The sequence below is a fragment of the Aedes aegypti genome, chromosome 3, assembly GCF_002204515.2.
Source record: "Aedes aegypti strain LVP_AGWG chromosome 3, AaegL5.0 Primary Assembly, whole genome shotgun sequence".
Classification (NCBI taxonomy): Eukaryota; Metazoa; Arthropoda; class Insecta; order Diptera; family Culicidae; genus Aedes; species Aedes aegypti.
Genome location: NC_035109.1, coordinates 236818839 through 236842334, shown reverse-complemented (window position 1 = coordinate 236842334; position 23496 = coordinate 236818839). Strand labels below are relative to the sequence as shown.

At 40.7% G+C, this 23496-nt stretch overlaps 2 protein-coding genes and 2 long non-coding RNA genes across 7 annotated transcripts in view; 1 reads left to right on the top strand and 3 right to left on the bottom strand.

The window, feature by feature from the left end:
- LOC5571168 (zinc finger protein 2 homolog) overlaps positions 1-23496 on the bottom strand; it is a 51513-nt gene that overhangs the window by 7443 nt on the left and 20574 nt on the right. The window lies entirely within an intron of this gene.
- LOC5571174 (zinc finger protein 678) lies at positions 51-17352 on the top strand. Of its 3 annotated transcripts, XM_021855019.1 has the most exons (4): positions 53-503; positions 14206-14471; positions 14730-15523; positions 16390-17352. In XM_021855019.1, exons 2-4 carry the CDS (start codon positions 14213-14215, stop codon positions 17347-17349), a joined length of 2013 nt encoding a protein of 670 aa, XP_021710711.1. In that variant the 5' UTR covers positions 53-503; positions 14206-14212; the 3' UTR covers positions 17350-17352. The 3 variants fall into 3 exon arrangements, with proteins under 3 accessions (XP_001653491.2, XP_021710711.1, XP_021710710.1); XM_001653441.2 differs by having other exon boundaries at positions 51-503; positions 14206-15523; XM_021855018.1 differs by lacking the exon at positions 53-503 and adding an exon at positions 13139-13659 and having other exon boundaries at positions 14206-15523.
- LOC110679640 lies at positions 1350-1994 on the bottom strand. The gene is made up of 3 exons (XR_002502672.1): positions 1626-1994; positions 1476-1564; positions 1350-1415 (listed from the first exon to the last, which is right to left on the bottom strand). It is a non-coding gene; the product is annotated as an uncharacterized LOC110679640 (long non-coding RNA).
- On the bottom strand, positions 8111-8550 carry LOC110679641. Its single transcript, XR_002502673.1, has 2 exons — positions 8248-8550; positions 8111-8186 (listed from the first exon to the last, which is right to left on the bottom strand). It is a non-coding gene; the product is annotated as an uncharacterized LOC110679641 (long non-coding RNA).

Below are 23496 nucleotides of genomic sequence, written 5' to 3'. Positions count from 1 at the left end.
AAAATGGAAGTTTTTTTATCTCATCATACAGTACACGTATTGCTCATCATAAGTACACGTTCATTTATATTTATCGAAGAATTTTGAATAGTACACATAAGACATTTAAACGTATATTCCACCATAGCATTGGGCACTTCACGTGATTCAAACATCGTTTTCGTTTCTACGATGCAGTTTCATACCCTGCTTAAAGTAGCTTTTGACAGTTGGGCCGAGTTTCATTTACAAGCGATCGATATTAATGCGACATTGGTCGAATAGCACTAAAAGGGAATAAGATGCAGCATCACGAAAACAACGAAAGCTTTTTCGAACGAATTGACAGCAGTCGGAGTAGTGTTGTATATTGTTGACTGTGGAATGATGTATCAAAACACTTCACAGTGATTCTGGCGGTATACTTAGAAATTTTGATTGTTTTTTAATTATGTTTATAGTTACAAAACCTATTATTGTGAGAACGTTTCTGAAAGAATTAACATAAGCAGCAAGAATAACAGGCAAGTTTTATTGATGGAATATGTGCCAAAATTTACAGTCGAGAACATCGCATATAGAAGCGCAACAAATTTGACCCAACGCTGTATGTAAAAAATGCAAACATTGTCCATCTTTACATATCCGTCCCATATATATTTCCATATGAATAGGGTAAAGGCCGGCATTCTGATAACGCCTGATACTTCATATAAAATAGAAGTGATTTAGTGTATGTTATTACGATTATCACCAAAAAAAATCAATAATCGAAATATATATCATTTGTAAGAGTGATCAAGATTATGCCATATTTTTGAAACATTTGTTTACCGCTCTCAGAATTTTTAGTGTCACTCAAATGTTTGGAATGATACATGCTTTAAAAATAAAAAATAATCATTTTCAGACAATAATATGCAATATACAGTCAGGAACTTTTCGCAGGGATTTCTTCAGGGAATCTCCAGTAATTCTTCCATGATTTTTTTCTATGGATACCATGGAAATCCATCAAGAACTCTTCTAGACATTCTTGAAAGAAGTCTTTCAGGATTTTTATCCGGGTACCCCGCTAATTTTTTATGGAATCTTTTAAAAATTCCTTCAGCTGTTTTCCAAGATATTCTTCAAAAATTTCTTTACGGGTTTCTCTAAAAAATCCGTCTTTTGCAAATAATTTCTTCGAAGATTCCTCGCAATTTTTTTGTAGGGATTTATCGAAAAGTTTTTCAAAAGTGTGTGTACCACGGGTGTTCGGAATCGGTACAGAAATACTATTTTTCTCGTAGCAGCCTTTAATGGTCAGCTCAAACTGGAAAAGTATATTGAGTTATTTTTTGGTTCTTAATAAATTATAACAAACTTACAAGAAATAGTTTTCTTCTCCTCTTGCGATATTCTCTATACAACCGCGATCACTTCCTGCGATAATCCTATAGATATGATTGAATACTAATCAAATGAAATATTCGTATTTATTTTACTTTACTCACGATCTTTTTGATCTGGGATTTCCCAATTATCTTTCGAATGATCACTTTTGCCTTCTTCTTCCACAAATCTAACAATCGTGTAGTGCAGCCTGCGTGAATCAAGTTGGTTGATTTATAACATTTAATGATATTTTAAGTATTCAAACTTACTAGTTTACGTGTGCAAGCTCTCCGCCACTAATTTAAACTTACACTAGCGAATTTATGCTGCAGATGCCACGATTTTAACGTTTTTGACTCAAATTTCCAAATTCACTGAACAGCCAGAAACTAAAGAATGCAAATTTTTGTTTTTGTTTTGATTTGCATCGATTCCTATTTTTGTTTTTATTTTTATCGCACGGCTGCGCGAAATACGCGTGAATATTGCCTTCTCAATTACCCGCTTCTCACTTCTCACTTCAATGTGAACACACGGTCGAGTACAGTGATGCCCCGATGTGGTCAACTCTCCCCAGCCCGTAAATCCGGTAACTGTCCATTGGTTACTCCGGAATTACTATCAGTAATCTCCAACACCGCAAGGTTGGCCGTTGCACGGCGAAACACACCCCTGCTGGTTCTTACTTCCGCCTGCCTGATTTTTCCATCTGCCGCTACCATGACCTTCTCAACAATTCCTCGGATCCAGCTCTTCCGATTCTGCCCATCCACTACAAACACGAGGTCGCCGACATTTAACGGTCTCCGCTCTTCGCACCATTTCGTTCGCCGGTTAATACCCGGCAGATACTCCTTATACCACCGCTGCCATAGTTTGTCCGCCAAATACTGCGAACGTCGGTAAACATCCCGCAACGTTTCTCCCAGCTGGACTGGTCCATCTACTTTCAAGTCTTCTGCAACGACCGCCCCACGCAAAAAGTGATTTGGGGTAATCGCTTCCTGCTCATCTGACTCCTGCGACATGTAGGTGAGAGGACGGGTGTTTATCATGTCCTCTGCCTCGGCAAGGGTCGTTTGTAGCACTTCGTCCGTCAACTTCCGCCCATCGTCGAACGCCTTCAACGCCTCCTTCACTGACCTCACCATCCGTTCCCAGATACCGCCCATATGGGGGGTCCCGGGTGGGTTGAAATTCCACTTCGTCGTGGAACACATGACGGCTTCAGCACACTCCTCGTCTACCTGCTTCACGCTCCTACCAATTTCTTTACTGGCTCCTACGAAGTTTGTCCCGTTATCCGAGAAGAACTCCTGCGGCATCCCACGTTTGCACACAAACCGACGAATCGCCATCAGGCACGACTGCGTCGACAGGCTGTGTACTACTTCGAGGTGGACTGCTCGAACTGCTAAACAGGTAAACAGCGCCACCCACCGTTTCTCGCTTCGGCGGCCGACTGTTACCGTCACTGGTCCGAGGTAATCTACCCCAACTGCACTGAAAGGGCGCAGACTCGGTGTTATCCGCTGCACTGGTAACGAGGCCATCAGCGGGACTTGCGGTAAACAACGATGGACTTTGCACCACGCACACTCGATTACCACCTTTCGGATCACCGCTCGCAGTTTTGGGATGTGGAACTTCTGCCTCAACTCGTTGAAAACGGTCTCCCTATTCGCATGTCCGAACGCTTCATGGTAACATTGGATGACCAACTCCGTTATCCTGTGATTCCTCGGCAAAATGATCGGGAACCGCTTGTCGTACGGCATGTACTCGGCTCGCTGCAGCCTCCCATCGACTCGCAGTACCCCATCTTCATCTAACATCGGCTTCAGCTGATACAGCACGCTCTTCCGCTTCAGTATATGTACCTGCATTCCCTTATTGCGCTCCGTCTTCAATGCATGCAGCTCGTCCGGGAATCCTTCGCTCTGCGCTTGCTTCCACAGCACCACCTCCGCCTTCTGGAACTCACTCTGCTGAAATGGTTGCTGAACTACCTTCATTCCCGCTTTTATCTTCTTCACTAGCACCTCCGATGCTTTGATCGTCCAAATTGGCTCTCCTCCAGCTTTTCGCCGGCAGTTTCCAACGAACCGTATCACTGCAGCTGTGATTCGCACCAACTTTTTCCACCGATTGGTAACTTCCACATCAATCACCGGACCACCGCGAATTGCATCGTGGAAAAGGAAACGCGCCTTCATCTCCTCGACCGTGTTTGCCGTTGGTATGTTTGGAACAGGCCATCCTTCCTCCGCTCCGTACAGAAATTCTGGTCCCCTGAACCACTGGCTGTCCGACACCAGGGGAGGACCATCACCCCACTTCGTCAACACGTCCGCAATATTACATCGGGTCGGGACCCACCGCCAATCCGCTACGCTGGTACTTTCCAGAATCTCGCCTATCTTGAACGCTACTGCCTGTTTATACTTGTGCTGATCCGAGCTAATCCAGCTGAGAACGGTTTGCGAGTCCGTCCACAGGTACTGCCGATGAACAGTAAGCGAATGATTTGTTTTTACTGTTGTCAACAGCTTCGCACCTAGTACCGCCGCCATCAGCTCCAATCTTGGAATGGATTGCTGCTTCAGAGGTGCCACCTTGGATCTGGCCATCACCATAGAACACCGGACGTGATCACCCACAGCCACTCGAAAATATGCCACAGCTCCGTATGCGCACTCGCTTGCGTCAGTGAAGATGTGCAGCTCTATCGATCGGAGAGAAGAAGAGTAGAGATCTCCGAAGTACCTTCTGGGTATACGCAGCGCTTCCACAGCAGACAGCAGGCTCATCCACCGCTTCCAGCTTTCTAAGCATTCGCCTTCTATTTTTTCGTCCCAGTCACAACCGGTCCGCCACAACTCCTGCACTAATATCTTCCCGTGGACGGTGAATGGGGCTAATAACCCAAGCGGATCGAAGAATCCCATCACGCAGCTTAGAACGATTCGCTTTGTGGGGATCTTGTCACCTCGCAAATACTCTTTTACACCATCACGGTGCTCAGTGGAAAACGAAAACGTGTCTTGCTTCGAGTTCCAAATAATTCCGAGCACTCTTTCGCTACCTGACTCCTTGTCCTGGTTGAAATGAACCGCTTGGTCCACTTTCTGCTCTCCGAGGCTTCGGAGCACTTGTGCCGAATTCGAAACCCAGTTCCTGATTTCGAACCCACCTTTCGAATGAACCAGCTTCACCTCACTGGCTCGGCGAATAGCCTCCTCCTCCGTATCGACGCTATCGTAGTAATCATCCACATAGTGCTTTTTCACGATCGCTTCTGCCGCTTCTGGATACTCCACCGCGTACTCCATCGCATTCTTATTTTTGACAAACTGCGCTGAGCACGGCGAACACGTTGAGCCAAACGTGGCTACGTCCATCACGTAGACTTTTGGTGGCTCGCTCTCCGCCGCTCGAAACAGGAAACGCTGAGCTTGCTTGTCCTCCTCTCTTATCCTAATTTGATGGTACATTTCCTTGATGTCCCCACCAAATCCGATTCGCCGTTCTCGGAACCGGTTTATCACCGCGGGCAGCGATGCCAGCATGTCAGGCCCCTTCATAAGCTGCGAATTCAGCGACACTCCATTCGCAGAAGCACGGCCGTCCCACACTAAGCGAACCTTCCCTTTCAATGGATTCACCACGACGTCCAACGGTATGTACCACACTTTGTTGGGATTGGCGTTGGCGAGTTCCTCTGGTGTCGCCAGATGTGCATACCCTTTGCACTGGTACTCCTCGATCTGCTTATGCACGCTCTCTCTGAGTGCCGGATTTTTACCAAGCTTAATCTCCAACTGCTTGCTCCGACGCAGGGCCATCGGATAGCTGTCTGGAAACTGTGGATCATCGGCCTTCCATAACAATCCGGTTTCAAACCGATCTCCAACTCTAACGGTCGTCGTCTCCAGGATTTCTCGGGCTCTTTTGTCTTCTTCGAACTCCTTCACCTTACAAATTACCGATTCCTCCAACGCATACTGACTCTTGATGAGGTCGTGAATCTGTTCGTTGGTGACTTCACCGTGGTAACCGACAACATGAGCATTAGTCGATTCTGCTCCACGGTTTGGACCGTATATGGTCCATCCCAACGGTGATTTGACTGCTATCGGTTCTCCAGGTCCGCCTAACCTTGCATCGATCGGCGCCATCGTATGCAGATTATTCAACCCGATCAGAATTCTCGGACGATTTCTCTTATACGGTGTAACCGGTAAATCCCGGAGGTGTTCGTAACGCTGAGACATCGCTCGAGCATCTAACGACTGTTCCGGCAGAGCCAATTCTCCTACGGTACACACTTCATTCATCAGCAGCTGATTCGGACTTCCTACAGCCGATATCTTCAGGCTGATTCGCTTCGAGTCCTTCTCGACGCGGGCTACGTCTCCGGTCCACCTAATCTCGAGCTTCTGCCGGATGCCCTCTGCACCCAACTGATCTGCCAGTGCCTTCTCCACCATAGTAACAGACGCTCCCTCGTCCAAAAACGCCAATGTGGTAAGGGATTTCTCTCGGAAGTACAACGTAACGGGAATCATCCGGAACATTATGCTGCTGTTCAGCCGGATGTGCGCGTTCATCACTACCATTCCGGACCCAACATGCAGCAACGGATTATGCCTTTCCGTACAACCACCAATCGTGCAGCGCATCCTGAATTTACACTCCGCATTACCGTGATCATTCAGGCACACGTCACAAAGCCTCCACTTCCGCACGAAGTTAACGCGATCAGCCGGCGTCATGCTCCTGAAATCCTGGCAGAATCTCAAGCGATGATCCGTGCGTTTGCACACCTTGCACGCCTTCTTGTTGGGCACCATTGTCGCCGGCTCCTTTACGACCGACTCTGTGGCGCTGTGGTTGTAGACAGCACCTCTCTCCTTGCCTCTCCCTTTTCCGAAGCCGGAGCTACCTTGCTTCACCTCCGTCTTGAACTCGACGGACACGTTAGCCTCACATGCCTCGGTGACGATACCCGACAGAAAGTTGGTGAAGGTACGAAGGGTGACGGTCTTCTTCCTCTTCTTGTATCGTACCCATTCACGCTTATCGCCGGCCGGTAGCTTATCCACGAGGTCCTGCACCAACAATGGATTCACCAGGTGTTGCTTTAAGCCCGCTGCCTCCAAATGCTCGCAGAGCTGCTCCACCGCTGTCCCGAAAGGAATGAAGGTCGCCAACTTGTCAGCTTTCGGTGGCTCTAGCTTGCGCACTTTCTCCAGATGACATTGAAGTAGTTGCTCTGGACGACCATACAGCTGCCGAAGTTTGCTAATAACTTTCGGAACGCTTTTCGGAAAAAGTAGCTGCCCTCGAACACTTTCCAACGCTGGTCCTTTCAAGCTTTCCTGAAGACGCACTAGATTTTCGATGTCCGTAAATCCGCACGCCTCGGTGGATGCCTCGTACGAACCGATAAACAGCGGCCACTCCTCCGGTCTGCCGGTGAACACCGGTAGCTTTTTCGTCACTCCATTTCTCGCTGCCATCTGCATTTTTGTCGGCACGCTGCGCTGCTGCCCCAGCCCGTTTGCGACCACTTTCTTCGCTTTCGGCTTCGCGTTCTTGCCTTTCTTCATCAGCACTTCTTCTTCTTCTTCTTCTTCTTCTGAACTATCTTCCTCACTTTCTTCTTCTTCCGAGTTGGAGTCTTCTTCTTCTTCGTCATCGGAGTCGTCCTCACTGTCGTCCAATTCTTCCTCGCAACGATACGAACGCGCCAGCTCTTCTTCCTTCTTCTTATTCTCCAACTGCTTCGGTACCGTTACTTCCGGGTTCCTGAGAGGCGTTCCCAGAACCTTTTCCTTCTTCTCACTTCCTTCTCGCTTCGTTTGCAACTGCTTCATTTCTCTCTGCACACTACTCATTTTCACTTCGAACGAGTCACGCATCTTCTTCAACTCCGCCAAGTGATTCTTCTCATCCGCTAAAGCCCTCTCCATAAGCTTATTTTCCTCCTCCCGCTGCTTTGCCCGGATAGCGTTCTCCAACATCATCTTCTTTTCCTTCAAGGCCCTTTCCATCTCCATTCGCTTCTCTAACAGGATCATTTCGATCTCCATTTCCCTCTCTTTAGCCTGCTGTTCCTCTTCTAACTCTTTCAAACGTTTTTCCAACTCGGAACCGGGAATATTGACTGACCTAGCTGACTTAATACTAGATCTATCGGAATCATCCCCTAACGCTTTATTTTTCTTACTCTTCTTCTTCCTTTCCTCCCTCTCTACTTTCTTCAAGTACTCACTGTACTGCTGCTGACACTCGGTGGCCGGACAGAACCACTTGCTCTCCTTCTCCGCTGCAGCCGTAACGCCAACACACCGCGTATGGAACCAGCGGTCGCAGTTGTCGCAGCCAATCATCCGCTCGTCCACTTCGGAAGTCGTTCCGCAGGCTCCACAGGCCGTCATCGTCATCTCTCCAACATCCGACATCGCTTTCGAGGTTACGTCCGATATTTCTTTTTGAGAATGTTCGGAATCGGTACAGAAATACTATTTTTCTCGTAGCAGCCTTTAATGGTCAGCTCAAACTGGAAAAGTATATTGAGTTATTTTTTGGTTCTTAATAAATTATAACAAACTTACAAGAAATAGTTTTCTTCTCCTCTTGCGATATTCTCTATACAACCGCGATCACTTCCTGCACCTATAGATATGATTGAATACTAATCAAATGAAATATTCGTATTTATTTTACTTTACTCACGATCTTTTTGATCTGGGATTTCCCAATTATCTTTCGAATGATCACTTTTGCCTTCTTCTTCCACAAATCTAACAATCGTGTAGTGCAGCCTGCGTGAATCAAGTTGGTTGATTTATAACATTTAATGATATTTTAAGTATTCAAACTTACTAGTTTACGTGTGCAAGCTCTCCGCCACTAATTTAAACTTACACTAGCGAGTTTATGCTGCAGATGCCACGATTTTAACGTTTTTGACTCAAATTTCCAAATTCACTGAACAGCCAGTAACTAAAGAATGCAAATTTTTGTTTTTGTTTTGATTTGCATCGATTCCTATTTTTGTTTTTATTTTTATCGCACGGCTGCGCGAAATACGCGTGAATATTGCCTTCTCAATTACCCCACGGTGTCTTTGTGGAGCAACTTTATTACAAAAAAATAGGTAAGTCTGAAATTTCAAACTAAAAATAATTAGACTTTGCTCTTTCATTTGAGACCAAAATCAAAAAAATCGGTCGGGGGGTCCAGAACATTTTTTTTTATTTTGTGTAAAGTATTTATGGATATGTGTTTTTGCACCGACGCACATTGCGTTGAGCGTACGGAGATACGGGACAAAATGCAAGATTAAACCATTTGCATACCTTGGCATGGAAATTAAAGTTGTTCTTGGTCAAAAGGGCTGTAAAAAGCATACATGACATATGACATACGCATAATCGCAAAACTGTCTCAAGCATCATTTTAAATATTTCCTACAAAAACCCTTGAAAATCGTACTTAAATTGGTCATTATGATGTAAGAAGTTATTAGGAAATATTTCTATATAACTTATGATCTCGTCCTAAGGTGAAGATGCATCGAAGTCAAACCTCGAATTTTCAAGAGCACAAATCTAGAGAACCAGACAACCTTTTACGTCGAGCATTTTATTGATTGGTCGCCACCAGCGAGTGACCAGTGATTACCGGTTGTCTGCTTCTCTAGACTTGTGCTTTTGGAAATTCGAGGTTTGGCTTCTACGTATCTTCACCCTAAAAACCATTGGTAACTGAGTGTGTAGCTCGTTGTTTCGTTGTTATTAAGCAGATAAACGGACCAAAATAAAAACTGTCACTGCTGGGAGACAGAGGAGGATCTTCTCTTCATAGTAGCATTGTGAAATCACGTGTAAATCCATTCGTTTGCTCAGTAATAACAAGTTACACACTTGGTCACCTATGGCTTTTAGGACGAGATTATAAATTATGCGAGAATTCTCTTTTTACTCAGCGATACAAAAGTGAAATACCGGAATCTTTTCAAATGTATTACATACTTGACCATAAATTACAAATCTTGATAATTTGATTTAATTTAATTTAAATAGTTGCTTTATTTGTTATTATAATAGGTGGATACTAATAGATGGATAACAGTTTTATAAAATTACCGGTCGCATTTGAAAAAAAACAAAGCACTAAAATCTCGACTAATATCCATTCTCCAGTATTTCTAGTATACTTAAATATTTACTTACAGATATACATACGTACATTCATTTATATATACATTCAAACATATGTACATTAGAGCGATTCAAACTTTAAAATTGAAAATCCAATCTATCCTATGCTACTTAGCATCCTTATCATAAAAATAGTGTTCTGTGAAATTTTCAGCTTTCTAGGTGGTGATTTGAAAGTGGCCTTAAGACAATGTAGGTTTATATGGAAATTACTATGGAGAAATTTTGAGAAATGTTCCAAATACGCTAGTACTGTAATGTAAGTAGAAACTCATCATCACATATTGAAAAATCATTCTTCAAACCTTAATGAAAGATGTTGCTGAAGAAACAAATCCCTTTGAGATAATTTTGTTTGTGATTTTTGTACATATTTACAGGGCTATAATCTCATATAAATCTTAATAATTGCAAACAAACTCATGCATATCTCTTCTGCTATCCGTCGGATTGAATTTCTCTCTTCAACAAGTTTCTTTATGATAGTTTGAAAAATGAGTTTTTACAATGGGATAATAAGTTTGTACTTACAGTACAAGCGTGTTTGTACATTACATTACAAGCGTGTTTGGAACATATCTCAAAATTTCTTCATAGTAATTTCCACGTAAGCCTACATTGTCTTTGGGCATTTAAATCACCTTTAAATCACCTCGTAGAAAGCTGAAAATTTCACAGAACTTTGTTGTTATAGTTAGGATGGCAAATAACAAATGGGAGAATAGATTCTCAAACATTTTTAAATTTTGATCCGAGATATACGCAAGTACAAACATATGTGCAAATTCCTCGAAATCAATAAAAAAAATACTCTAGACCCCCCGACCGATTTTTTTGGTTTTTGCAGCAAATGAACGCAAGAGACTTGGACTTTATTGTGGCGAAGTTTCAGACTTACCTATTTTTTTGTAAAAAATTTGTTCTACGAAATACACCGTGACCCGCTTCTCACTTCTCACTTCAATGTGAACACACGGTCGAGTACAGTGATGCCCCGATGTGGTCAACAACGGGTTTTTTATGAACTCCATGATTTTTTTTCTTGAGATTCCACCAATAATTCCTTTAGAAAATCAACAAAATTTTCAAGTGTTCATCCAGGGATTTCTACAGATATCCCGCAGGGGTCGTTTTGATAGGATAATCATTCTGAATTTTTCAGCGAAAGCTTCATGATTTTTTTTTCATGAATTACTACATATATTTCTGAAAATTTCTCTAAGCATTCCTTTGAGTGTTGGTTAAATGAATTTGTTCGTATTTTTCTGTTAATTAACGTGCGGGATCAAAACCCGAACACCTAAGAAATGAATGTAAATCCGTCCACTTCATATAAAACGCCAAGTATTTGTATGATATAGACGGATTTAGATTCTGTACGGGTTTTAGTCCACCACTAATTCTCTAAAGAAATAGTTTCAGGTATTACTACTTGGACCCCTTCTGAATATTTTCCGAGACATTTGTCCAGAACGTCTCCAAAGATCTCTTCAGGACTCACTTCAAGGGTTTATTCAAGTATTTCTCCAATGATTTCTATCAAAAACACTCCAGGGATTCTTAAAGAACTTCAAACAGCCTTTTTTGCAAGTTTTTTTTCTGAGTTTTTACGAACGAAAATGAATTTAACATTCGGGCTGTCGCGCTGTTGTACTTTGTAAAACAGTTGTAATTGATATGCTATTATTTTACAACAAAGATATCTATCGACACCAATGTATTCCTCAAGAATCTTCTTAAGAACAATACTTGATAGTTTTTGTTTACAGTATAGCTCTGGAGTTGGAGCGCTATCTGATGGTTTCTCATTTAATTCGGAATTTGACCGCTAGGTGCCACCTAGGACAGGACATGACAGCTCAACTAAGACTGCCCCGTTGTTTTTCAGTCAATAACCTTGACGATACAAAACCCAGTGCTACCAGTATCCTTTTTAAGCAAATCTTGTGAACAATTTCAAATATCAAGGATCATAATTTGGTTGTTTCTGGCACGTTCCATTCATCCAGAGCAATAGAGGATACAAGCTTATTTAAAAATCTGGTTTAGAATTAAAACGTTTTGAGAAAAATGGTCACAATTTCCATTCCGTGCACCCCCGCTAATTTGAACCGTACCTCATGCAAACCATCGGGGTTCATTTTTAATTTGAACATCAAGTCACCCTAGAAACGTGTTTCTGGTTACCTCTTTCACTGTTTTGTTTTGATTCTGCGTTCCGTTCCTCAGGGTTCCATCTCACTTTACTCCGTTCCATGAGCTAAATGACGTTTGAGCCATTTTTAATCTGAACGATGTGCAAATTAGCGGGGTACAGTTTTTTAGTGTTCAGATTAAATGTGGTCAAACCAACCGGGGTACCCGGTATTGTTTTCAATTAAGTATTTTTTATTCATTTTAGCATTGTTCGAGCACATTGGGTAAACTTAACATCGAATGTGAATAAATTTAAAATGAATATATTTCTTGATAATATTTCAAACTTTTGATGAAAACTACAAAGTGCCCTATTGCAATTCAACTCAACGATGTGGAAGTAGTCTATTGCCAAAACATCCAATTAGAAAGTGGTCTTTTTTGACAGGCAAATTGGTTTCGTTTTTGTAGTTTGACCTGACACGTCTTGTCTTACGGTGCCACTAGTGGGCATGGAACTTTTACTTTTGTTCTGCAGATACTTCAGGATCCTGACCATTTGGAAGGACGGCATCTTCGGCTTAGTTGTTCAGTAAGTTAAGGACTATCATTGTTCGAGCTAGTTGATTAAAAATGTTGCCACCAGGCGGCATAAACCTTTTATTTTGCGGATACTTCAGGATCCTGACCTTTTAGAAAGATGGCATTTTCGACAAACTTGAAACGTAGCTTAAGAGCTATCATTATTTTAGCTAATCTCGAACTTCAAGGAGTAAACAATGAAAGCATTTGAGCTACTGAACAACTTCAACGAATATGCCACCTTTCTGAGTGATCAAGATGCTGAGATTCACAAAACAAGTGTTTCATGCTCACTAACGTCACATAGTGACAAAATTTATAATTAAATAACTCGATCAATGATAGCCCTTTAGCTACTGAACAACTTTGCCGAAGACGCCATTCTTCTAAATAGTCAGGCTCCTAAGATATTCGCAAAACCAAGGGTGTTGTACAAAGTAAAACGCGCAACTACTCGCGTAACAAAAATTCGCGCGACGACCGAAAGGTTAAGCTTTTTTAAGCTCTGGTAGATAGCTACAAGTGAATAAATCTAGAATAAAAAGTGCACCGTTGTTTAATATTTCGGTTATGGCGTTTGTGCTTTGGTTCAAGATAAAATTTAGTTTACAAATGGCTTCACCATATAGCAAATATTTAAATTTTAAAAATAGTTTAGTTAATATACAACAAACAACGTCCATAACATAATGCCTTCTTAGAATTTTCGAGGAAAAACAAAGAAATTATTCTAGTGATTTCTCCAGAGATTTCCTCTTGAACACTTTTAGGAATACTTTCAAAATGGAACTATGCACGGGTTCACTATTTGACGTTTTTGCGGTGCCGAGTTATTTATGTGACCATGGGAACCAGTGAATTCGGCACCGCTCAAACGTCAAATTAGTGAACTCGTGCATCGGTCCATACGTTCTAGGGAGTCTACTATCAATTTTTGCGGAAATTTTGCCACGAGGCCAGTGTAGTGGTTATGGTTAGAATGCTCAGCCTTTGTTCAATCTCTAACTCGATTAGTACAACTAACACTTTGTTTCGGTTAGGGGTACTCAAGTAGCAAGACAAATATCGAACTTTTACACACATCACCAAATATAGCAATTTCGCTGAGTATTCTAACCATAACCAATACAGGCAGTTTAGAAGAATTTCTATAGATTTTGTTCCAGGCAATCTTTGCTAAAGCTACGTTTAGTACTCCACAGAGAATACTCTAAAAAAATTCCCAGAAACTATCATAGGATTTCTTCCAGATATTTTTCCTACTGATTCTTCTAGGAGAGAAACTGTTAGAAAGAAAATCTGCAACCGATTTTTCAAGGAAAGCTTCGAGGAATTTCTACAGATTTTGCTCCAGGTAATACTTTTAAGTAATATCTACAGAAATTACTCTAAAAATGTTCCTAGAAACTATCACAGGAATTCTGCCAGATTTTTTTTTTTCCGATATCTCTAGTTTTTACTCTAGGAGAACTTCCAACGGCTTTTCCAAGAAAGTCCTCAAAGCTTTATTTCAGAATTTAAAAAAAAAACGTCCAGAGACTTTTCCAACAAACCCTACAAACATTCATGCGTTGATTTCCATATGGATACATTCAAAAATTTATTCACTGTTACTCCCAGGAATTGCCCCAGGGATTATTCGTTGAAATCTATTAAGAAGTCTTCCAGAAATTCCTCAATATATTCAAACTGGGATTTCTCATGAAGTTCCTCCAGAATTTTTTCTAGGAATTTCTTCAGCAATATTTCATCCAAGGTTTACTCTTGAAATTCTAAAGATGTACCAACCTTCAAAGGCTGGTGGTTCTGCAAATAAATTGAAATAGTTGTTTCCTATTAACACTACTACAGTGCCCAAGGAACAACTTGACGGCATAGATTTTCTCTATTTTTTTTTTAGATAAAACATGGGACGGAAATGTTGTGTGCCGAAATGCAGCTCCAACTACGATGCAGTGCTACGACGAGGCCAATCTACTATCAGCACTTTCAAGTTTCCGGAAGACAAACACCTGCGAGACCTTTGGATCACTGCACTGAACAGGGACCCTAGCTGGCAACCAGGCAGCACGGCAAGCATCTGTATAAATCACTTCCAACCGGAAGACATTTTGCGCTACGACAAGCCGGCTAAACTGAAACCGGATGCAGTTCCATCGATATTTAGTAAGAGCGCAAAGCAGGGACCAGTTGTTAAGCGAGGTCGACCAAAAAGGGGTACAGCTAAATTGGATGCATTAGAAAATTTCAAAAACGACGACAAGCATTATTTGAATGAGGAACACATCGATCCTGCAGATAATGTCATGAAAGAAATGATTCTTGGTTTCGACAATTTTCGACAGCGTGTATCGGAAAATATGACCACAGATAATTGGCACTATTATGAGAGCGCTAATGTGTTACATTTTTATAACATTACAGAACAAGATGCTGACAGCGCCATTCGGATAGAAAATAGCATAAAAGTGTATGACGACATGAAAATTAAACTGTTTTTGAAAGATGTCAAGCAAGCTGATGAGAGTCTCAGATGGATTCTTGATCACGATATGAAACTTCTCGAATGGTCACAGTTTGAAACTTTATTGCAGAAGTATGATTCTAAGGTGTATCGTCCAAGAGAAGATCCAGCAGATCAATTCAAACAACAGACAAATGAATCGGAAATGTTAAATCATGATGAAGACTCACAAATATTCGAAGAAGAATATCTTGATCAATCAGAAGATGGTGAAGTGGAGTTTCTAGAAATAGATGAACACATTGATGTTGAAAACGAGGTCGGAACTAATCGCAACCCTCTGAGGATTCAGAAGGACCGCTCAAGAACAGTACAAGAGCGCGCCGAACGAAAAAATGTTCGAGAAATAGCGCAAAAGTTGAAGAATAGCAAACATAGATGTTTTATCTGTGATAAAGAACATGATTCGAGTGAAGAATTTGAACGACATTTGACCATCCATGCAGACATGTTACCGTTTCACTGCGATCGATGCATATCGGAGACAGTGACCATCAAGACGCTGGCTTCGCTGAATAAGCATCTACTTATGCATCAAAAACCGTTAAAATGTCGTACTTGCGATGTGAGATTCTCCAATTACGGTACACGGCTTTTGCACGAACAAAACAGTCATGAAAACCGAGGTCCATTTACGTGTGAAGTTTGTGGAAAGATTTCCCAATCATTACGAGGCCATCAGCACCACTTCAAGGTAAGATTCATCATTTACACAGCGGAACAATATTATATTATGTTTTCGTGTGTCCCAAAGATCACATTATGTTGACATTTTACATGGAATTTGGAGTTGCTGAATTCAATGCCGCTCTCATCAATGTTCTAGCTCGTCACAATAGTCGCTACTGGTCGTCAAAGTTGAACCAAATTTTGATTTTAGTCAAAATAAAACTATGATTAATTACGTTTTTTTTGGTAACATCTAAAAGGACCTAAATATCGATATAGGAAATGATTGAATATTGATGTAATCGAGTTTTTCAACATGCATGCAACTTACAATACTCGCCGATTCTTTCATTTAAACATACAGTACATTACCAAAAGATCAAAACATCAGTCAGTCACGAAACGTCCTATTATGTAGTATATCTTATCTTAGTATATCGACTAAATTATGTAGTATATCTTATTTCTGTTATATAATGACTCATTACGCAACGCATTTGCCTAACGCAACTGTTTAAGGTGGCACACAAATTTTCGGAAATTGCAAAATAATGGTAATTGCAATGGTTCCCAAGTAACCACCAAGCACTTAACGCTCTATTCGACGATATAATGCTATCATGGGGAAAGTCCTATTGCGCGAAATAAGGTATTGCGCTAAATTTAAACAACGCTAAATAAAGCACATAAACCAGCACAAAAGCTGGTAAACTTGTAAGCAAGTTGTCTGAAATCGATGATATTGTATTTTTAACAGCTAATAACTTTAAACATGACGTGATATGATTTTTAAGAAAACGGTGATGGATTCAGCAACCAAAAATTAAGCTTATAACGTTATTTTAATGCTTGAAACACCTTGGGTATTTTATCAATTTCCACCTTTTTCAGATCCACACAAATCCCGAATCAATGAAATGTCAACTATGTGGGAAACAACTTTCCTCTAGTTATGAACTTAAGCTGCATATGCGGATTCACACTAAGGAAAAACCGAATAAGTGTCCATTCTGTCCAATCTCCTTCAATCGGATATCCAATCTGGTCGTCCATAAACGTCGCTTGCATGGTACTGAAAAGCCATTTCGATGTTCACTGTGTGAAGAACTTTTTGGGTCAGACAAAGAATTGAAGCGACATCTTACTACTCACGATCCAGAACCATCCACAAATTCCAAAGAAAATCCTATCCGACATGTTGGAATAGTGCAATCGAATGAAGGGAACAAAGATCATTATTGCAAAGCATGCAACAAGCTTTTGCCAAACGCTTCTGCCTATCATTCACATATGAGGAAGCATCGCAAACGCTACCAATGCAGCTACTGCGGGCTTCGCATTGGTCAATTCAGGGATTTCATCGATCACGAGAATACACACACCGGAAAACGGCCCTACAAATGTGAAGTGTGTGCGAAAACATTCAAAACCTCGTCCACCTACTATGGCCACCGAGCTGTTCACTCCACAGAAAAACGATTTAATTGTGAATTTTGTGGGCGACGATTCAACAGACTGAGACATCTGGTCATCCACAAGAAGGTGCACAAAGCAGAGTTTGCTGATCGAGCTTGTCACCTGAAACTTTCGGCATCATCACGAGAACAAACTCGACGAGATAGCAATTTGTCTACCATTGAGTCAGCGAATACGCAGCAGATCTTGTCTGTTGAAGAATGCGGTCAAGTTACCATCACAGTGGCAACACCATTAATGTCCGAAACGCAGCAGATTCCTAGAGTCATTCAAACGACCGATGGAAGCGAAGCCATACTAGTAACGGCGGATATGTTGAGCACGCGAAATCTCATTATTCTACAGCAACCGGAAAATACAGGAATTGAAACATGATGATTATTATGGTGTTGAACAAAGTTTCCGAAGTCCCAAAATCTTTAACCAATGGTAGGGTAAAAGCACCGGTTTTGGCCAGCCTAAGAGAAAATGTCAATAAAAATTAAATGGGAAGCCGTATTTATACTACAAATATGTCAAATGCAAGATTTCAATCCATATTATGTGTGTAAAATATCAAAACTGAGCTAAAACCATTTTTTCGCCTTGAAAATACCGTTGGTCAATATAGGCCAACGAAACCAGTTTCGGCCAGAGATTTAACTTCGGTTCCTAAATTGGCCAATTGCATTGATTTCTAATGAGAGTGGCCAAATTAGGAGTGCCCTGGCTAAATTAGGTGTATGGGAGTTAAAATTATAAGGAAAATGAATTGTTTTTCTTATGTTTTGAATCAATTTGGAAGAGTAAATGAATGTTGCTCTATCATATGAATGTGATCTACTGAACACAAAAGGTTTCATGCTGATTGTCTATGTAAAACGGTGTATAATCCACTATGGCTACAACTGGCGTATGGACAAAACCGGTGGTTCTACCCTACCGTAAAACGGGATATCTTAGATAGTGTGGGTCCCATTACTTACTCAACTATATTCCACAATTTCTATGAATCAGTTAAGTATAACGAGTGCAACTCTAACTTGATATTGATAGCTATTGAAATAGTTGTTTGAAAACAATTGAATTAAAAGTTACAGATGGTTGAAATTTGAAAAAATGCCCTATGACAAAATGTTGATTCGACGCATAGTTTTTCTGCTAGATTGTTTTTTGTCTTGGTGCATTTTTTGTCAAAATTCAACCTATCTGTAACTTTTAAAGCAATTTTTTTAACGCAACTTTTTCATTTTTTATCAAAAATTGAGGTTATTTGTAGTTCGTAATAGAAAAATGAAAAGAATCGTTCGAGAAACGATGGATATATAGCTATCTGAAGTTGACCATTTTGTATGGCAAACGGCTTTGATGCATTTTATATGTCTGAAACTGTTGGGTTGGTAAATGCTGGGCATGGCGTACCATTGGTACTTCACCTACCTGAAGGAATAAAATAGACCCCGTTGTGTGGTCCTTAGCCTCCTGCCCAGCAACTCCTATCCCTTCCTCCTCGTGGTACAGGCCGGGGTACGAGCAACCTTAGGGAAGATCGGGAAACCAATCCCGGTGGGAACTTTGGTCGTATGCTGACAGCAGGGTGGCCACCAAATATCCATTTTTAAATTTCCGCTTTTTTTCCCGGTTTTATTTTTTGATATTTTCCAGGTTTTTAATAGGCCCCTCAACGCAAAAAAAGAGGATCCTTTAATCAGTTTTTTAATTGAACATAGGTACTAAAAAAATCTACTTCAAGCTTTTCAACGGTATTTTTAGGTGATTTTTCCGTCCAATTGGAAAAACACTATTATTCGTAGAAGATTGGCTTGTTCTTGGCTCTTATTTAATGGAGTGGAAAATTGTTGAAAAAACTTAAAAGTCGATTTTCTCAAAACTAGGTTTCTAAAACTTACACTCCTTTACTTCTCTTTCTTCATACAAACATCATTTCATTTTTATTTACATAGATAGATATGCTCGTTTCGTGCATCTTACTACCCTATTTGAAGTATTCAATTTCTAATCTTTCGATTTTTTGCTCTTCATAATAATGAAGATGTAGTGATCAGAAGCGATCATATATTGTCGCGCGCCCACCAAATCGGAACGCGCGTGTGGGACAGATTTTCTGTCGGATCCATAATATGGAAAATTAAAAAGTTATTATAGAGGTTAAATTAAAGCGGTAGTAAAATGTTATTCTTATAATAAATAATAATTATTGACTCAGATTGTTGCATTGTCTGAGATATTTGCGTAACTGTATTATGTTATAAAATGCAAGCATCACTGGCAACACAGTAATTGAGAAATGAAATTATTCGAGAGAAATTTCATACTCATAAAAAAGCGAAGCAAAGGCTGAGAAGCTTCGATTCTGGAAGAAGAGAGAGAGAGATACACCGAGAAAGAGAAAGAGAGCGGAATCCAATCTGAAATTGGTTTGTCGTGGTCTCACGCTATTAGAGAGGCATTCTATAGTCAGATTTTGCGACGATCGGACGCTTGACGCGCAAATAGTTCCCGGACCAGAAGCGGAAGAATTTCGGCCGATCCAAAATGGATGGACGCGGTCACCACACTTATTTCGTTAACAGATTTCTGCCAGCTCCACTTCCTCTAACATATGAACCTCAAATTGATGTAGTTGATATTACGGATGGATCAGTCGAAACGAAATCGGAATGTAATGTGAAATTCGCCAATCTGTTCCAATCGATAGCTCTTTTTGACTGCTCTGAATTAGCTTATGATCATTACTGTCCATCTGTTACCGATAAAGTAACGAGCCGAATTTGAACAGACTGTCATCTTTATTTTGCCTCCACAACCCTCCTGAAAGCCCACCGAAAGATCCATGGGGTTCATAAACCAGAGAAACGTAAGCCGAAGAAGATCATCGCTAAAACTAAAACAGAGGTTTTGGCAAATTTCGAGAGTGATGATGAGGAATTTGAAGCTGAATGGTTGAATGAAGATTTAATTGATTTAGAAAACTTTCAGGGGATAGATTTACTAGATGACGAGACTGTCATCCCAACAGTTACTATGGAACAGCATTTCAGTACCCCATGGGAATTTGTTAGTGTTTGAAATAGTTTTTTAAACCTGGAGCGGTTGCGTTGTTAAGATTTTTCATCTCGGGTGGATTTTTATTCAACTTTTTTATAAAACAACTTCAACTGGAGAAGTTAATTACGTATTGTTAAGTTTTTATTAAATATAACGAACTATTTTTTTGTTAATTGCATTGTTACAAAATAAATATCGCTTACTGATAATTGAAATGAATTTTATATGCTTCTTTTTATTATAAATTTGAAAAACTGACACTGTTCACTATACTACGATAAACCATTTACAAGAGCAGAAGAGCAATCAAACTTGTTTATAGATGTATATATATGATGTAGTGATCAGAAGCGATCCTATATTGTCGCGCGCCCACCAAATCGGAACGCGCGTGTGGGACAGATTTTCTGTCGGATCCATAATATGGAAAATTAAAAAGTTATTATAGAGGTTAAATTAAAGCGGTAGTAAAATGTTATTCTTATAATAAATAATAATTATTGACTCAGATTGTTGCATTGTCTGAGATATTTGCGTAACTGTATTATGTTATAAAATGCAAGCATCACTGGCAACACAGTAATTGAGAAATGAAATTATTCGAGAGAAATTTCATACTCATAAAAAAGCGAAGCAAAGGCTGAGAAGCTTCGATTCTGGAAGAAGAGAGAGAGAGATACACCGAGAAAGAGAAAGAGAGCGGAATCTAATCTGAAATTGGTTTGTCGTGGTCTCACGCTATTAGAGAGGCATTCTATAGTCAGATTTTGCGACGATCGGACGCTTGACGCGCAAATAGTTCCCGGACCAGAAGCGGAAGAATTTCGGCCGATCCAAAATGGATGGACGCGGTCACCACAATGGCGCAGTAGATAGGTGAGTATTTCAACGAAATGGAAATTAATGGTTTTATGCATACCGTGTGGCCGACAGGCGCCAGCGGAAAATGGATTTTTTTCGGCAAGATGGTAGCCATTTTGGAACACGCTGGGATCAGATTAAATATTTAATCTTGACCCTAAATGACAATTAGAAAATGGCCGGTAGGTGCCTGCAAATTTTAAGTTTCTAAAATATTGAAGCTTGCGAAAGGTCAAGCATCTGTAAAAGATTGAGATAGAAGTTAAAGAGAATGGATGATAAGTTCCGGTGCAGTGAAATTACAGCACAAATTGTGAGCTTGCGGATGGTCAAGCATAAGCAGATATGGTAGCCATTTTGAAAAGAAAATGTGCTAGTGACACATACAATCTGTTAACTATTTTTAACATAATCTAACTCTCTGAAACAATAGTGCTTGCGCAAGGTCAAGCTCCTAAAAAGATTGAGATAACAGATAAAATAAATTGGATGATAAGTTCCCGTGAGGTGCAATTTCAGTAAAAACAATATATATATATATATATATAATTTGAGCTTGCGGATGGCCAGGCGTGAGCAGATATGGTAGCCATTTTGAAACGGAAATGTGCTAGTTACACAAAAATCTGTTTAATAATATTTACCTGATCAAACTTTCTGAAATAATGCGGCTTGCGAAAGGTCAAGCTTTTGTAAAAGATTGAAATAGAAAATAAAATGAATTGGATGATAAGTTCCTGAGAAGGGAAATTTCAGCAAAAAAATTTTGGACTTGCGGATGGTCAAGCATGAGCAGATATGATAGCCATTTTGAAAAGAAAATAGGCTAGTAATTTAAACAATCAGTAACATATTTTTTACAAAATCAATTGGTCAAATGTTTGGGATATACTCATAGAAAATGGCCGGTAGGCGCCTCTGAAACCTCATATTGGCATAACATTGTGTGGCTTGTAAATAATCAAGCGCCGGCAGTTATCGTCAATGGCCGAATGGCCATGGAACAAAAAAAAAAAAGAAAAAAAAAAACTCTGACTCGCGAATGGCATGAGATGAAATACAGATGTATGTTTGCTATGGTAATGTAAGTCAATTGAGAAGTTCGAATATTTGAATGTTGATTGGAAATACTCTATTTAGAAAATCATATAAGTGTCTTTTAAAGACTATAATTCTGTTCCTTGTAATATAGGGTTCACGCGTATCAAGTGGTATTTTCCATCTAATATTTGGTTCATAACGTGAAAGCATGGAAAGGCTTTATGCACGATAGCTAATTTTAATCGATAATTCTCAACACAGCGAAGAAGCAGCGTAGAAAGCTAGCTTGGGCTTAATTGGTTGCTTGACTTTGAAAAGTTATAATGGCTCATATGACATAGATCATTAGAAACAGCAGTTAACTCGCTTAGTGTTATACGATTGCTTTTCTAATTGCAAAATTTCAATTCGATTTACAGCAAAAAACCGTCGAAAAAGTTCAAAGCGAAGCATACAATTCCGTATGCTCCAATCAACTACGAAGAAAACTCGGAAGGAAGCTCTCTTGACTCTACGTCAGAAGAGCAGAGTGCACAAGTCAGAGCTCTAACGCAGGAGGTTGAAGCAGGTAAAGCGCTTATTGAGCAACTTCAGCAGCAACTAAGGTCTCTCGAAGAAAAAGAAGCCGTCCAAGCACCTAATCATGCTCCATCCGAGAGTGAAGGTAGCAGCAGCGAATTCGTTCAAGCCGTAGGTCCCTCGAGTACTCAGCGACCGACAGCATCACTAGCTAACCTGGAAGAGTCAAGATTCATGTCATCCGTGAACCATTATCTAGCAGGACCTTGCCAGAGGGACCCTGGGAAGTCTTCAAATAGATTTCCTTTCAATGCCAAACTACGGTTCTGGAGAATTTCTAGTTACCGTTGATACTTACTCACGACATATTTCGGTTATTGAAATGAGATCCATTAATGCAGAATGTACGAACGCAGCGCTTTGTGAAATATTCAAAACCTGGGGTTACCCGCTTGTCATTCAGAGCGACAATGGCCCACCCTTTCAAAGCTCGAACTTCATTTCGTTTTGGGAGGACAAAGGAGTGAAGGTGAGAAAGTCGATCCCGTTGTGCCCACAAACCAATGGGATTGTAGAGCGCCAAAACCAAGGGATTATCAAGGCCTTGGCGGCTTCAAGAATAGAAGGAGGAAACTGGCGAGAAGCGCTACAAAAATACGTACACAATCACAATAACCTCGTCCCACACGCAAGACTCGGCATCACACCATTCGAACTTCTCGTAGGATGGAGGTACCGCGGTACGTTCCCTAGTCTATGGGGTCCATCGAAATCGAAAGAGCTTGACCGAACAGAAGTGCGAGAACGAGACGCTGAGGCTAAGCTGACGAGCACTAAATATGCGGATAGAATTCATCATGCCAGAGATTCTGCTATTAACGTAGGGGATATTGTGTTGCTCGCTCAATATAGAAAAGGCAAAACAGATCCCACCTTCGCACCAGAGAGATTCAGAGTAGTAGCGAGAAGTGGGGCAAAAGTGGTCATAATCAGCAAAGGTGGAGTTCAGTATGCACGGAATATCCAGGACGTCAAAATTGCACCCTCACCGGT

Coding starts and splice junctions, on each gene's coding strand:
- LOC5571174 (XM_001653441.2), top strand. CDS start 14,213: ATGGGACGGAAATGTTGTGTGCCGAAATGCAGCTCCAACTACGATGCA. Junction 15,524..16,389: donor GCCATCAGCACCACTTCAAG/GTAAGATTCATC, acceptor CACCTTTTTCAG/ATCCACACAAATCCCGAATC.